We start from the raw sequence: 13082 nt of genomic DNA, 5'->3' as shown, positions 1-13082 counted from the left end.
GATATAGGAGTGGTAGGTGTGGGCTGTGAGGTATAAGTAGTGGTGTAGTAATGACACGACGGGTGTGTGGTATAGTAGTGGTAGGTGTGTGCTGTGAGGTATGTAGCGGTGTAGTAATGACATGACGGGTGTGTGGTATAGGAGTGGTAGGTGTGTGCTGTGAGGTATAAGTAGCGGTGTAGTAATGACATGACGGGTGTGTGGTACAGGAGTGGTAGGTGTGTGCTGTGAGGTATAAGTAGCGGTGTAGTAATGACATGACGGGTGTGTGGTATAGGAGTGGTAGGTGTGGGCTGTGAGGTATAAGTAGCGGTGTAGTAATGACATGACGGGTGTGTGGTATAGTAGTGGTAGGTGTGGGCTGTGAGGTATAAGTAGCGGTGTAGTAATGACATGACGGGTGTGTGGTATAGTAGTGGTAGGTGTGGGCTGTAAGGTATAAGTAGCGGTGTAGTAATGACGTGACAGGTGTGTGGTATAGGAGTGGTAGGTGTGGGCTGTGAGGTATAAGTAGCGGTGTAGTAATGACATGACGGGTGTGTGGTATAGTAGTGGTAGGTGTGGGCTGTGAGGTATAAGTAGCGGTGTAGTAATGACGTGACAGGTGTGTGGTATAGGAGTGGTAGCTGTGGGCTGTGAGGTATAAGTAGCGGTGTAGTAATGACATGACGGGTGTGTGGTATAGTAGTGGTAGGTGTATGCTGTGAGGTATAAGTAGCGGTGTAGTAATGACATGACGGGTGTGTGGTATAGGAGTGGTAGGTGTGGGCTGTGAGGTGTAGTAATGATAGAAGTACAGTAAGGGGCGCACTCCCTTATAACTTACCTCGCTGAGTAGAGACCCCGCATGTACAGAATGTGCGAGGTTCAGATCGTCCTCCAGTCTCCGTAGACCAATCACCTTCCCCTTACATTTCTCAAACTCCTCCTTATATTTATGCTGAGGAGAGAGGACGACGTGTAAGTTTTATCCTGATAAATGATGTACTGCTGAGTGTGTTCTAGTGATGTGTCTGATATTACAGTCTGCACTGCGCCTGGGTACTAAGGGGTACATATACTAAAGCTTCTAAACATGAAAAGACGGGATGTTGCCCATAGCAACCAATCAGATTCTAGGATGCAATAGAGTAGATAGACCGAATCTGATTGCTTGATATGGGCAACATCACCACTTTACATTTTTAGAATTTACTCCTAAATATCTCCTTAGGACAAGAAAAGAGTGTACCTATGTACCGTAGCTTACTGCAGGGAGATCTCTGCTGACCAGTGCAACCCTCAGAACAAGTAATGCAGGGAGATCTCTACTGACCAGTGCAACCCTCGGAACAAGGAATGCGGGGAGATCTCTACTTACCAGTGCAACCCTCAGAACAAGGAATGCAGGGAGAACTCTGCTGACCAGTGCAACCCTCGGAACAAGGAATGCAGGGAGAACTCTGCTGACCAGTGCCACCCTCGGAACAAGGAATGCAGGGAGAACTCTGCTGACCAGTGCAACCCTCGGAACAAGGAATGTGGGGAGATCTCTACTGACCAGTGCAACCCTTAGAACAAGGAATGTGGGGAGAACTCTGCTGACCGGTGCAACCCTCGGAACAAGAACCAGGGAAAATCTACTGACCAGTGTAACCCTCAGCCCAAGGAATGCAGGGAGAACTCTGCTGACCAGTGCAACCCTCGGAACAAAGAATGTGGGGAGATCTCTACTGACCAGTGCAACCCTTAGAACAAGGAATGCAGGGAGAACTCTGCTGACCAGTGCAACCCTCAGAACAAGGAATGTGGGGAGAACTCTGCTGACCAGTGTAACCCTCAGAACAAGGAATGCAGGGAGAGCTCTACTGACCAGTGCAACCCTCAAAACAAGGAATGCGGGGAGATCTCTGCATATCAGTGCAACCCTCAGCACAAGGAATGTAGGGAGAACTCTGCTGACCAGTGCAACCCTAAGCACAAGGAATGTAGGGAGAAGTCTGCTGACCAGTGCAACCCTCAGAACAGGGAGCATTATGTCCAATAAGAACTCACATCACTGATTATCTCCCCTGATGCCTTTGCAGCTTGGAATGGAATGGCTTCTAGCTTCAGCTTGTACCCGCTGTCCCTCAGCCGGCTCCAGGACTCCTTGTACCGCGTCTATGGCGAGACAAGAGGTTAGAGGTCACAGCCACACATTGAGCAAAGTATAGTATGCCCCTTATACACAGTATACATTATTATTATTATCACAGTGGCGTAAGTTCGTCCCAGTTGCCCAGAGGCAAGATAAATGTTGGTGAAATCCCCAGAGAGGGATCCTTTTAGATCCCTCTCCGATTTCCCCAAGGCTTGTACAGTAGGACTCACAGGTCATAAAAGGAGGCGGGGGGTTGGGGAATGTGTTGAAGGAGGGAAAAGCAGAGTGTCGAGTATGCACTTCTATCAGACACCTGTTCCGAGTGCCGTACACTGACCTCACTGATGTTTAATGCATTGAGTTTTGCTTGCAGCAGTTCCGGCAGCTCCGCCGTGGCCGTAAACTGGTGTTTTATATTTTCTCCGTGCTCCTTATATTTGCTCTAAGGACATAGATGTGTCAATTATTAGCATGTGTCAGCAATACATGTACACACTTTATACAGTATATATATTATCGACGTTAACAGCCCAGTTCCCAACTCACGTCTACTGCCTGGTTGTAGCTAATTCTGGCCTGGATCATCTCCGGCGTATCCTGGACACTGGTGAACCGCAGCGCGGACGGCAGCTGCCTGTAGGATTTCTGTGCGTCGGCAGAGGATGGGCAAAGTGTTAGGAAGTTTTTATTTATTATAAAACAAAAATCAGTTTTCAGAAGTTACTGAACTTTCCACGGGAAAGACCCAGCTGCTCTAAACCTACTCGCTGTGACTTGGTTAAAATATAAGGGGTGGTTGTGATCTGATGTGTCGTCAGTGGCATTGTATCTGTCGGCACCAGAATGTCGACACCATGATGCCGGCAATGTAAAAATGCCATTTAAAGCATTGTAACAGTGTTGGCAGTATAACTTGAAGCATGCTGTTAAAGTACCAGTTTAAAGGATTATGGATGAGTGAGACTCAGTAGTGGAGCCTCTATTAGTAATATTAAAAGTGTTCAAAAACAGTTTTATCATTTCACCACTAAGGGGCAGTGTTACTCTGTCATTGTTTAGTGATAGGGGTTGGGATCATTTGGTCCACAGCATGATGGTAGACAGTAATTAGGTCGACATGGGGAAAAGGTCTACATGGAAAAAGGTTGACATGGTTCTAGGTCAAAAGGTCATTAGTGCGACAGGTCATTAGTTCAACAGAGTCGGGGGCAAAAGGTTGACATGGGGTTTTTCACTGTTTTTTGACCCGAATGTCAACACAGTCGGCATGGACACAGTTTAAAGTGCACTGCATCCCCTCGCTGCGCTCGCAATGCTTCGGGCACACTATTTTATTCTCCCACCACGCCCTAGTGCATGGTAGGGCATGAAATACCACCTGTCGGCACATGTCGGCTCAAAAAACATTGAAAAAAACCCCTGTCGACCTTGATACTGTCGAACTAATGACCTGTCGAACTAATGACCTGTCGAACTAATGACCTTTCGACCTAGAACCATGTCGACCTTTTCCCATGTTGACCTAGAACCATGTCGACCTAATGGTGTCGACCTAATGACTGTTGACCATCATGCTGTGGACCAAATGACCGCATCCCAGTGATAGATACCAGTTATTAGGGTTGCCATTGGTGTGGCTGTCGGGGTCTCACCTCACTGATAAGCTCGCCCGCTTTCTTCGCCTGCATCACGTCCAGCGACCCCGCCGTTATCCAGCCAACTCCTCTCATCCACTTCAGGTCGGATTTATACTGGTTCTGTAAGAGCGATGGATAGGGGGGTACAGTACACTGCACAGGCTGTATTTCCTTCCAACAACGGCTCGGTGGAAAAGATGCACATGTCCCAAAATATATAATTACATATATGACCAGGGATTTGTATTATGCTGCTGGTGAAAAATAGGCACATGCCAGCAGGGGCGTTACTGGTTATTCGTAGGCCCCATAGCAAAAGTTTGAAAGGGCCCCCATTTAGCAACTGATGGTGATAATTGTATGTAAAAAATATCACTTAGACAGCAAAGATGGGCCCCATAGCAACAACTGCACCCCTTGCACCTATGGTAGTTACGCCCTTGCATGCCAGTATGGGGCTCATTTATCACAGATCACATATTCAGTGCGATCTGGGCGGGATCTTATCATTCTGGATCGTATTGCAATATGCGGTCCCATTGGTGGGATGTATTACTGAGCATCTGCAGGACGTTTTTTTAAAGGAGCAATCGCTTACAGGGTGAAACCACGCCTTGTAAGTGATTGCCCCTTTAACAAAACAAAGTCAGAGTTCGCCCAGCATCCAACACAGTCGCCAAACTCGGACAGCATTACACCCGCCCAATATGGAGAGAGATAAACTACCAATGAACCAGCTCCTGTCATTTTTTTTTTAACCACAGCCTGTGACATGACAGTTTGGAGCTGTATGGCTGGCACTTTATCTCTCTCCACTTTACTCTACAATTTCGTAAATCTGCCACAGTATGTCACGTAACAATGATTTTAGGGGGGGGGGGGAGTTATGAAATGTTGGAGAGAGATAAAGTGCCAGACAATCAGCACCTAACGTCATGTTACAGACTGTGTATGAAAAAATGACAGTTAGGAGCTGTGCGGTTGGTACTTTATCTCTGGTCATTTTAAACCAGCCACAACAAATGAGGCTGCTCCTGATTGGAGGTACAGTGTGTAAGATGTGGGGCAGTGGCCGGCTGGAATGGAGCAATGCTGCTGATCTCCTAGGACGTTACACCCTGCTTATCTGTGAGTGATGGGAAATGACCTATGACATCCTGCCCGGGGTACGTGTATAGACTGGTGGTGTGCTCAGATCTGGGTATTTGTCATCACTCCCTGGCACACTTACGTCACTCTGCAGGTCGTACGCCTTCCTCGCCCATTGCACCTTCATGTCAGTGGGGAGGGCGCTGTACCGGTGTAGGAAGGTCTTGTACCCGCGGTCGGTGGCTAAGGCTTGGGCCATGGTGGCATGTGCCATATCTAGCATATCCATGGACACGTTATAGCGAATCTTCGAGTCCTCAAATCCGCGCTTGTATTCCAGATTACTCTGCATTTTGGTCATTTGGAGCGAGTGGGACATCTGGGAGTCTTCGTCCGCACGCTGCACCCCAATCAGTTTGCCCCTCGTCTTCTCATATCCCTCCTTATACTTTACCTGTAAGGAGCACACAGAAGATAGGTTTCTAAATATAATGTAAGCTGGAACAGGCTTCTATCTATAATGTGTGTGTGCTGGAACTGCCTCCATCTATAATGTGTGTGTTCTGGAACAGGCTTCTATTTATAATGTGGGTGTTCTGGAACAGGCTTCTATTTATAATGTGTGTGTTCTGGAACAGGCTTCTATTTATAATGTGTGTGTGTGCTGGAACAGGCTTCTATCTATAATGTGTGTGCTGGAACTGCCTCCATCTATAATGTGTGTGCTGGAACTGCCTCCATCTATAATGTGTGTGCTGGAACTGCCTCCATCTATAATGTGTGTTCTGGAACAGGCTTCTATTTATAATGTGGGTGTTCTGGAACAAGCTTCTAAATATAATGTGTGTGTTCTGGAACAGGCTTTTATTTATAATGTGTGTGTGTGCTGGAACAGGCTTCTATCTATAATGTGTGTGCTGGAACTGCCTCCATCTATAATGTGTGTGCTGGAACTGCCTCCATCTATAATGTGTGTGCTGGAACTGCCTCCATCTATAATGTGTGTGCTGGAACAGGCTTCTATTTATAATGTGTGTGTGTGCTGGAACAGGCTTCTATCTATCTGATGACACCGGAGAAACGCATCATACGACTTTATGCTACCTTCACCAACTTTCTGGAGCTCCAGAACGTGCGAGGGGACGAGGTGCTATGTTGACTCTGTCGACACTTGAAAAAATGTCGACTTTTTCACTGTCGACCTAATGACCCTGTCGACCTTATACCTCTCGACCTAATGACCCTGTCGACCTAACACATGTCGACCTAATGACCCCGTCGACCTAATGACCCCGTCGACCTAACCCATGTTGACCTTCAGTCAGGTCGACCTAAATGCCAGTCGACCTTATGGTGTAGACCTAATGCTTGTAGACCTAAATGCAGTCTGACGAATGATCCCATTCCGCTGGAACTGCCTCCATCTATAATGTGTGTGTGCTGGAACTGCCTAAATCTATAATGTGTGTGCTGGAACTGCCTAAATCTATAATGTGTGTGCTGGAACTGCCTCCATCTATAATGTGTGTGCTGGAACTACCTCCATCTATAATGTGTGTGTGCTGGAACTGCCTCCATCTATAATGTATGTGTGCTGGAACTGCCTCCATCTATAATGTGTCTGTGCTGAAACTGCCTCCATCTATAATGTGTCTGTGCTGGAACTGCCTCCATCTATGTGTGCTGGAACTGCCTCCATCTATAATGTGTGTGCTGGAACGGCCTCCATCTATAATGTTTGTGTGCTGGAACTGCCTCCATCTATAATGTGTGTGCTGGAACTGCCTCCATCTATAATGTGTGTGTGTGTGCTGGAACAGCCTCCATCTATAATGTGTGTGTGTGCTGGAACAGCCTCCATTTATAATGTGTGTGTGCTGGAACTGCCTCCATCTATAATGTGTGTGTGTGCTGGAACAGCCTCCATCTATAATGTGTCTGTGCTGGAACTGCCTCCATCTATAATGTATGTGTGCTGGAACTGCCTCCATCTATAATGTGTCTGTGCTGAAACTGCCTCCATCTATAATGTGTCTGTGCTGGAACTGCCTCCATCTATGTGTTCTGGAACTGCCTCCATCTATAATGTGTGTGCTGGAACTACCTCCATCTATAATCTGTGTGCTGGAACAGCCTCCATCTATAATGTTTGTGTGCTGGAACTGCCTCCATCTATAATGTGTGTGCTGGAACTGCCTCCATCTATAATGTGTGTGTGTGCTGGAACAGCCTCCATCTATAATGTGTGTGTGTGCTGGAACAGCCTCCATCTATAATGTGTGTGTGTGCTGGAACAGCCTCCATCTATAATGTGTGTGTGCTGGAACTGCCTCCATCTATAATGTGTGTATGCTGGAACTGCCTCCATCTATAATGTGTGTGTGCTGGAACTGCCTCCATCTATAATGTGTGTGTGCTGGAACTGCCTCCATATATAATGTGTGCGCTGGAACTGCCTCCATCTATAATGTGTGTGCTGGAACTACCTCCATCTATAATGTGTGTGCTGGAACTACCTCCATCTATAATGTGTGTGAGCTGGAACTGCCTCCATCTATAATGTGTGTGTGTGTGTGTGCTGGAACTGCCTCCATCTATAATGTGTGTGCTGGAACTGCCTCCATCTATAATGTGTGTGCTGGAACTGCCTCCATCTATAATGTGTGTGCTGGAACTGCCTCCATCTATAATGTGTGTGCTGGAACTGCCTCCATCTATAATGTGTGTGTGTGCAGGAACTGCCTCCATCTATAATGTGTGTGTGCTGGAACTACATCCATCTATAATGTGTGTGTGCTGGAACTGCCTTCATCTATAATGTGTGTGTGCTGGAACTGCCTCCATCTATAATGTGTGTGCTGGAACTGCCTCCATCTATAATGTGTGTGCTGGAACTGCCTCCATCTATAATGTGTGTGCTGGAACTGCCTCCATCTATAATGTGTGTGCTGGAACTGCCTCCATCTATAATGTGTGTGTGCTGGAACTGCCTCCATCTATAGTGTGTGTGCTGGAACTGCCTCCATCTATAATGTGTGTGTGCTGGAACTGCCTCCATCTATAATGTGTGTGTGCTGGAACTTCCTCCGTCTATAATGTGTGTGTGCTGGAACTGCCTCCATATATAATGTGTGTGCTGGAACTGCCTCCATCTATAATGTGTGTGTGCTGGAACTGCCTCCATCTATAATGTGTGTGTGCTGGAACTGCCTCCATATATAATGTGTGTGCTGGAACTGCCTCCATCTATAATGTGTGTGTGCTGGAACTGCCTCCATCTATAATGTGTGTGTGCTGGAACTGCGCTACAGTATGGTCCGGAGATGCTAGAGAACAGCGCTGCCCTACAGTATGGGCTGGAGAAGCTACATAACAGCTCTATGCTACAGTATGGGCTGGAGACACTACATAACAGTTCTGCACTACAGTATAGGCTGGAGACACTACATAAAAGCGCTGCACTACAGTATGGGCTGGAGACACTACATAACTGCTCTGTACTACAGTATGGGCCGGAGACACTACATAACAGCACTGCGCTACAGTATGGGCTGGAGACACTACATAACTGCTCTGTACTACAGTATGGGCCGGAGACACTACATAACAGCGCTGCGCTACAGTATGGGCTGGAGATAATACATAACAGCGCTGCACTACAGTATGGGCTGGAGACGCTACATAACAGCTCTGTACTATAGTATGGGCCGGAGACAATACATAACAGCGCTGCACTACAGTATGGGATGGAGACAGTACATAACAGCTCTGCACTACAGTATGGGCTGGAGACACTACATAACAGCGCTGCACTACAGTATGGGCTGGAGACACTACATAACAGTGCTGCACTACAGTATGGGCTGGAGACACTACATAACAGTGCTGCACTACAGTATGGGCTGGAGACACTACATAACAGCTCTATGCTACAGTAAGGGCTGGAGACACTACATAACAGCGCTGCACTACAGTATGGGCTGGAGACACTACATAACAGCTCTGTGCTACAGTATGGGCTGTAGGACACTACATAGCAGCGCTGCACTACAGTATGGGCTGGAGACACTACATAACAGCTCTGTGCTACAGTATGGGCTGTAGGACACTACATAGCAGCGCTGCACTACAGTATGGGCTGGAGACACTACATAACAGTTCTGTGATACAGTATGGGCCGGAGACACTACATAAGAGCGCTGCACTACAGTATAGGCTGGAGACACTACATAAAATCGCTGCACTACAGTATGGGCTGGAGACACTACATAACTGCTCTGTACTACAGTATGGGCCGGAGACACTACATAACAGCGCTGCGCTACAGTATGGGCTGGAGATAATACATAACAGCGCTGCACTACAGTATGGGCTGGAGACGCTACATAACAGCTCTGTACTATAGTATGGGCCGGAGACAGTACATAACAGCTCTGCACTACAGTATGGGCTGGAGACACTACATAACAGCGCTGCACTACAGTATGGGCTGGAGACACTACATAACAGTGCTGCACTACAGTATGGGCTGGAGACACTACATAACAGTGCTGCACTACAGTATGGGCTGGAGACACTACATAACAGCTCTATGCTACAGTAAGGGCTGGAGACACTACATAACAGCGCTGCACTACAGTATGGGCTGGAGACACTACATAACAGCGCTGCACTACAGTATGGGCTGGAGACACTACATAACAGCTCTGTGCTACAGTATGGGCTGTAGGACACTACATAGCAGCGCTGCACTACAGTATGGGCTGGAGACACTACATAACAGTGCTGCACTACAGTATGGGCTGGAGACGCTACATAACAGCTCTATGCTACAGTAAGGGCTGGAGACACTACATAACAGCGCTGCACTACAGTATGGGCTGGAGACACTACATAACAGCTCTGTGCTACAGTATGGGCTGGAGACACTACATAGCAGCGCTGCACTACAGTATGGGCTAGAGACACTACATAACAGTGCTGCACTACAGTATGGGCTGGAGATTCTGCACTTTAATCTCTTAATGTGGATACAATACGGATGGTTTCATACATGAGATAAGAATAACCTCATAAACTATGATTTTCTTCCACCTGTTTAACAATTTGGTCAGTCTGCTCTGTGACCACCAGGTGGCGATGTCGTTATTGAAGTCTATTCAGAGGTTTTATAGAAGTTCCCCACACAGACACCAACTACCGAAATGGGAAAGGCAGAGCTAAATATAATGCCCCCTGTATCGTATGTATCTGAGGAAGCAGAGTGTGGTCAGATACAGAGATCCCTCTTACAGCACCTGACAGACCACAGATCAGTGTGATATGCGGGGGCAGCGTATAGGGGGAGGGGGCTATCATGTAACACAAGCATCTGTACAAATGGTATCCTGGGACTATCCAGGTTCTAGTTCCAGGAACAGCGGGGGCGTTGGTCGTACTCACATCGCTGGCCAGGTCACGTTTCGCCTTGGCTGTGAGGATGGACAAGGAATCCAGGCGCAGCTCAAATCCTTTCTCCTTCTGCTTCTCCCACCTGCTCTTGTACAACTTCTGCACAACAAGATAGAATGAGACAATAGTATATAAAGGAGGGGACTGCAGCTATACCCGCCGGGTACCAGCAAGCGTTTATGCCCATCGGCTCTTTGCGGGACCAACGTGCTTTACATTTTGGGGCCACTGCCCAGTCATCCTGATCATCATCATTTAACATTACGTTACTGGGGTCACTCTGTGATCCCACTGGGCCACCTGGATAACAATGCTGTGATGTATGGGGTGCATTATATATAGCATGCAGGGAATATACTGTACTGGCTGCTCTGCGTGTATTACGCATAGACTGCGTTATTTTTACGGGATGCAGTCACTTTCCCGGCGGTCGGAATCCCCAGACAGATAGATTAGTGTGTCGAGCGCAGCGAGCTCGCAGGGGGGGGGGGGGGGGAGGGGGCGATACACGTCCCCCCCTTGTCGGGATTTCGGCGTTCAGGATTCCGGCATCAGGATTTTGACCGCAGAGATTCCATACCAATTCCATTTTTACACTGTGATTTAGTACCGGCCCAGGTGCGTCTCCCCTTCCCGACCCCACATCTGTCCACTCATTATAAATCTGACAACGTTTCCGCACAGCCCTTATTTTGTCAAGGTTCAAATCTGCTTTCTACAGTTGGATTTATGTCTACTTATAAACGGGACACTGGGAGATTCAGGCACAAGCACATTTTTAAAGCAACAATAATTTAACAGGTAAAACCAATCAGGATTTGCCTTTTAAATATTTGCAGTGGCGGATCCAGATGTGGGGGCCGCAGCACAGTCCAAAATTCAAATTGGTTATCCACACCAACTGTCACCCCAAACGCTGCCATACATCAACGTCTGGGACTCGCTGGCTGAGTCCCAGACTGTGCTGCAGCCCCGCCTCGGGAGCCCCCGCTGATTGACAGCTTTATAAATACGGTCAGAGTCGCCAGGACTGCTGGTGTTCCGGAATCCCATAGCCCGATTCAGACCTGATCCCCAAAAATGTGAATTCCCCAAATAGTGATCCAAGCTGAATTAGGCCCATAATGATCTATATGTGAGACCTCTATAAAGGAGTCTCGTGTTTTGGGTTTCATTTTTAATAACGTGTTTTGGTTTCGGTTTTTGGAAAAGCACCCGGAAGTGTTTTGATATCGGGTTAATTTACTAAGGGGGTGATTCAGACCCAAATTCGCTTCCCCGACCGATGTCTGGGGTTTGCGCATGCGCAAATATTCGCAAGTGCAAATCCCCGGAGCGAACGCATTTGGCAAGTCTCACACTCATCGATGCGTTCGCTCCCGGATGGGCGGGCAGGGGTCAGAAGTAGGAGAACGCCCAGCTTTTTGTGAGCGCACCCATAGAAACGCTGGACAATGTACTTCTTACCAAACTATAGCCCTCCAGCTGTTGTGAAACTATAAGTCCCATCATTCTTTGCCACAGTTTATCTATTACGGAATGCTTAAAACTATGGCAAGGCATGCTGGGATGTGTAGTTTCACAACAGCCAGAAGGCCAAAGTTTGTACATGCCTGTTCTAGAAGATAATAGATAGAATCGGATTTGGTTACTATGGGCAACATCCCACCTTAGTAAATGTACTTGTTTACAGTAACACATGAAATATTGGTGGGGGAGGTGCTGATTAAGGACTGACACGCTTTGGGGTTCACACCCAGCAATGTCAGGTGACTACACACACACACACGCACACACTGTTACGCCTGTCACATGACTATGATGCGCTGTGACACTGTTATAGGACCCGAGTCCACGACATGGTGTAAGTACAGCGGGTGGACGGTCACCTCGCTCAGGTTGGCCGCGTTGATTCTGGCTTGCTGGAACACCGGTTCGTCGCTATGCATTGTGTAATGATGGAGGAGATTCTCTGTGCTGGATTTATATGCGACCTGCAAGCGAGACATCAGAAAATGGGGTTATTCAGGGCCACAAACCGAAATCTCCGGGCTGCACCTCTCCAGGGTGACGTCCCAGAAGATATATATTCTTTCATGGTTTGTTCAGTGTTCCCCGCGTCTGATCCCCACAGATCTCTAACGGTCCATGTTTTCCAGGTCTCCTTGGACTTTACCAGGAGCATGTACACCAGGTCTCCTTGGACTTTTAAATATGAATATACTGGTAATCCAACAAGGAGAGTTGGAAAACACGCACTGCTAGGATTCCCTGAGGATTGGAGTTGGGAACAATGATTTAGGATAATACATTTATATATATATATATATAAGGACTGGTGTTATTGTCCCTCAATGATAATACATATGTGCCTGATTCTGGTTCACTCGCAAAGACAAATTCTCTCTCTAGGTGCAGAGAGAGTTAGATTTGGGGCAGTTATTTTGTTTCTGTGCAGGGTAAATACTTGCGGCTTTATTGTTACACTGTTAGATTGCAGTCAGTATAAAAACACACTTTTGCGAGTGAACCAGAATCAGGCCCATTGGCCACAGGGCTTAAAGTGATTCTGGAGAGGGAACTCATTTCCCAGGCTCTGCCCCCTAATTACCCCCCTCCCCAGGGCCAGTGGAAGGGTTTCTCGCACCCCTCTGCAAACTATAATGCTTTTCTGTTGGAATTACTGTGCAGTGTATAGAGATTGAACTGGTTACACCTCACCGTTCCCCCCACTTTAACCCATGATCGCTGTGGGCTAGAGGATCGTATACGATACACCGTAT

The 13082-nt window shown here is 47.4% G+C and overlaps 1 protein-coding gene across 1 annotated transcript in view; it reads right to left on the bottom strand.

Annotated features, from left to right (window-relative positions):
* NRAP (nebulin related anchoring protein) overlaps positions 1 to 13082 on the bottom strand; it is a 95075-nt gene that overhangs the window by 21770 nt on the left and 60223 nt on the right. The window contains exons 22-29 of the mRNA XM_083150242.1: positions 12189 to 12293; positions 10291 to 10398; positions 4991 to 5302; positions 3775 to 3879; positions 2669 to 2767; positions 2460 to 2564; positions 2035 to 2142; positions 827 to 940 (exon numbers count right to left, since the gene is read on the bottom strand). Of these exons, the coding sequence (XP_083006368.1) occupies positions 827 to 940; positions 2035 to 2142; positions 2460 to 2564; positions 2669 to 2767; positions 3775 to 3879; positions 4991 to 5302; positions 10291 to 10398; positions 12189 to 12293 (1056 nt within the window). The remainder of the gene's footprint in view (positions 1 to 826; positions 941 to 2034; positions 2143 to 2459; positions 2565 to 2668; positions 2768 to 3774; positions 3880 to 4990; positions 5303 to 10290; positions 10399 to 12188; positions 12294 to 13082) is intronic.

Source organism: Crinia signifera, chromosome 6 (assembly GCF_055691185.1).
Source record: "Crinia signifera chromosome 6, ASM5569118v1, whole genome shotgun sequence".
NCBI lineage: Eukaryota > Metazoa > Chordata > Amphibia > Anura > Myobatrachidae > Crinia > Crinia signifera.
This window is presented reverse-complemented; position numbering and strand designations above follow the sequence as displayed.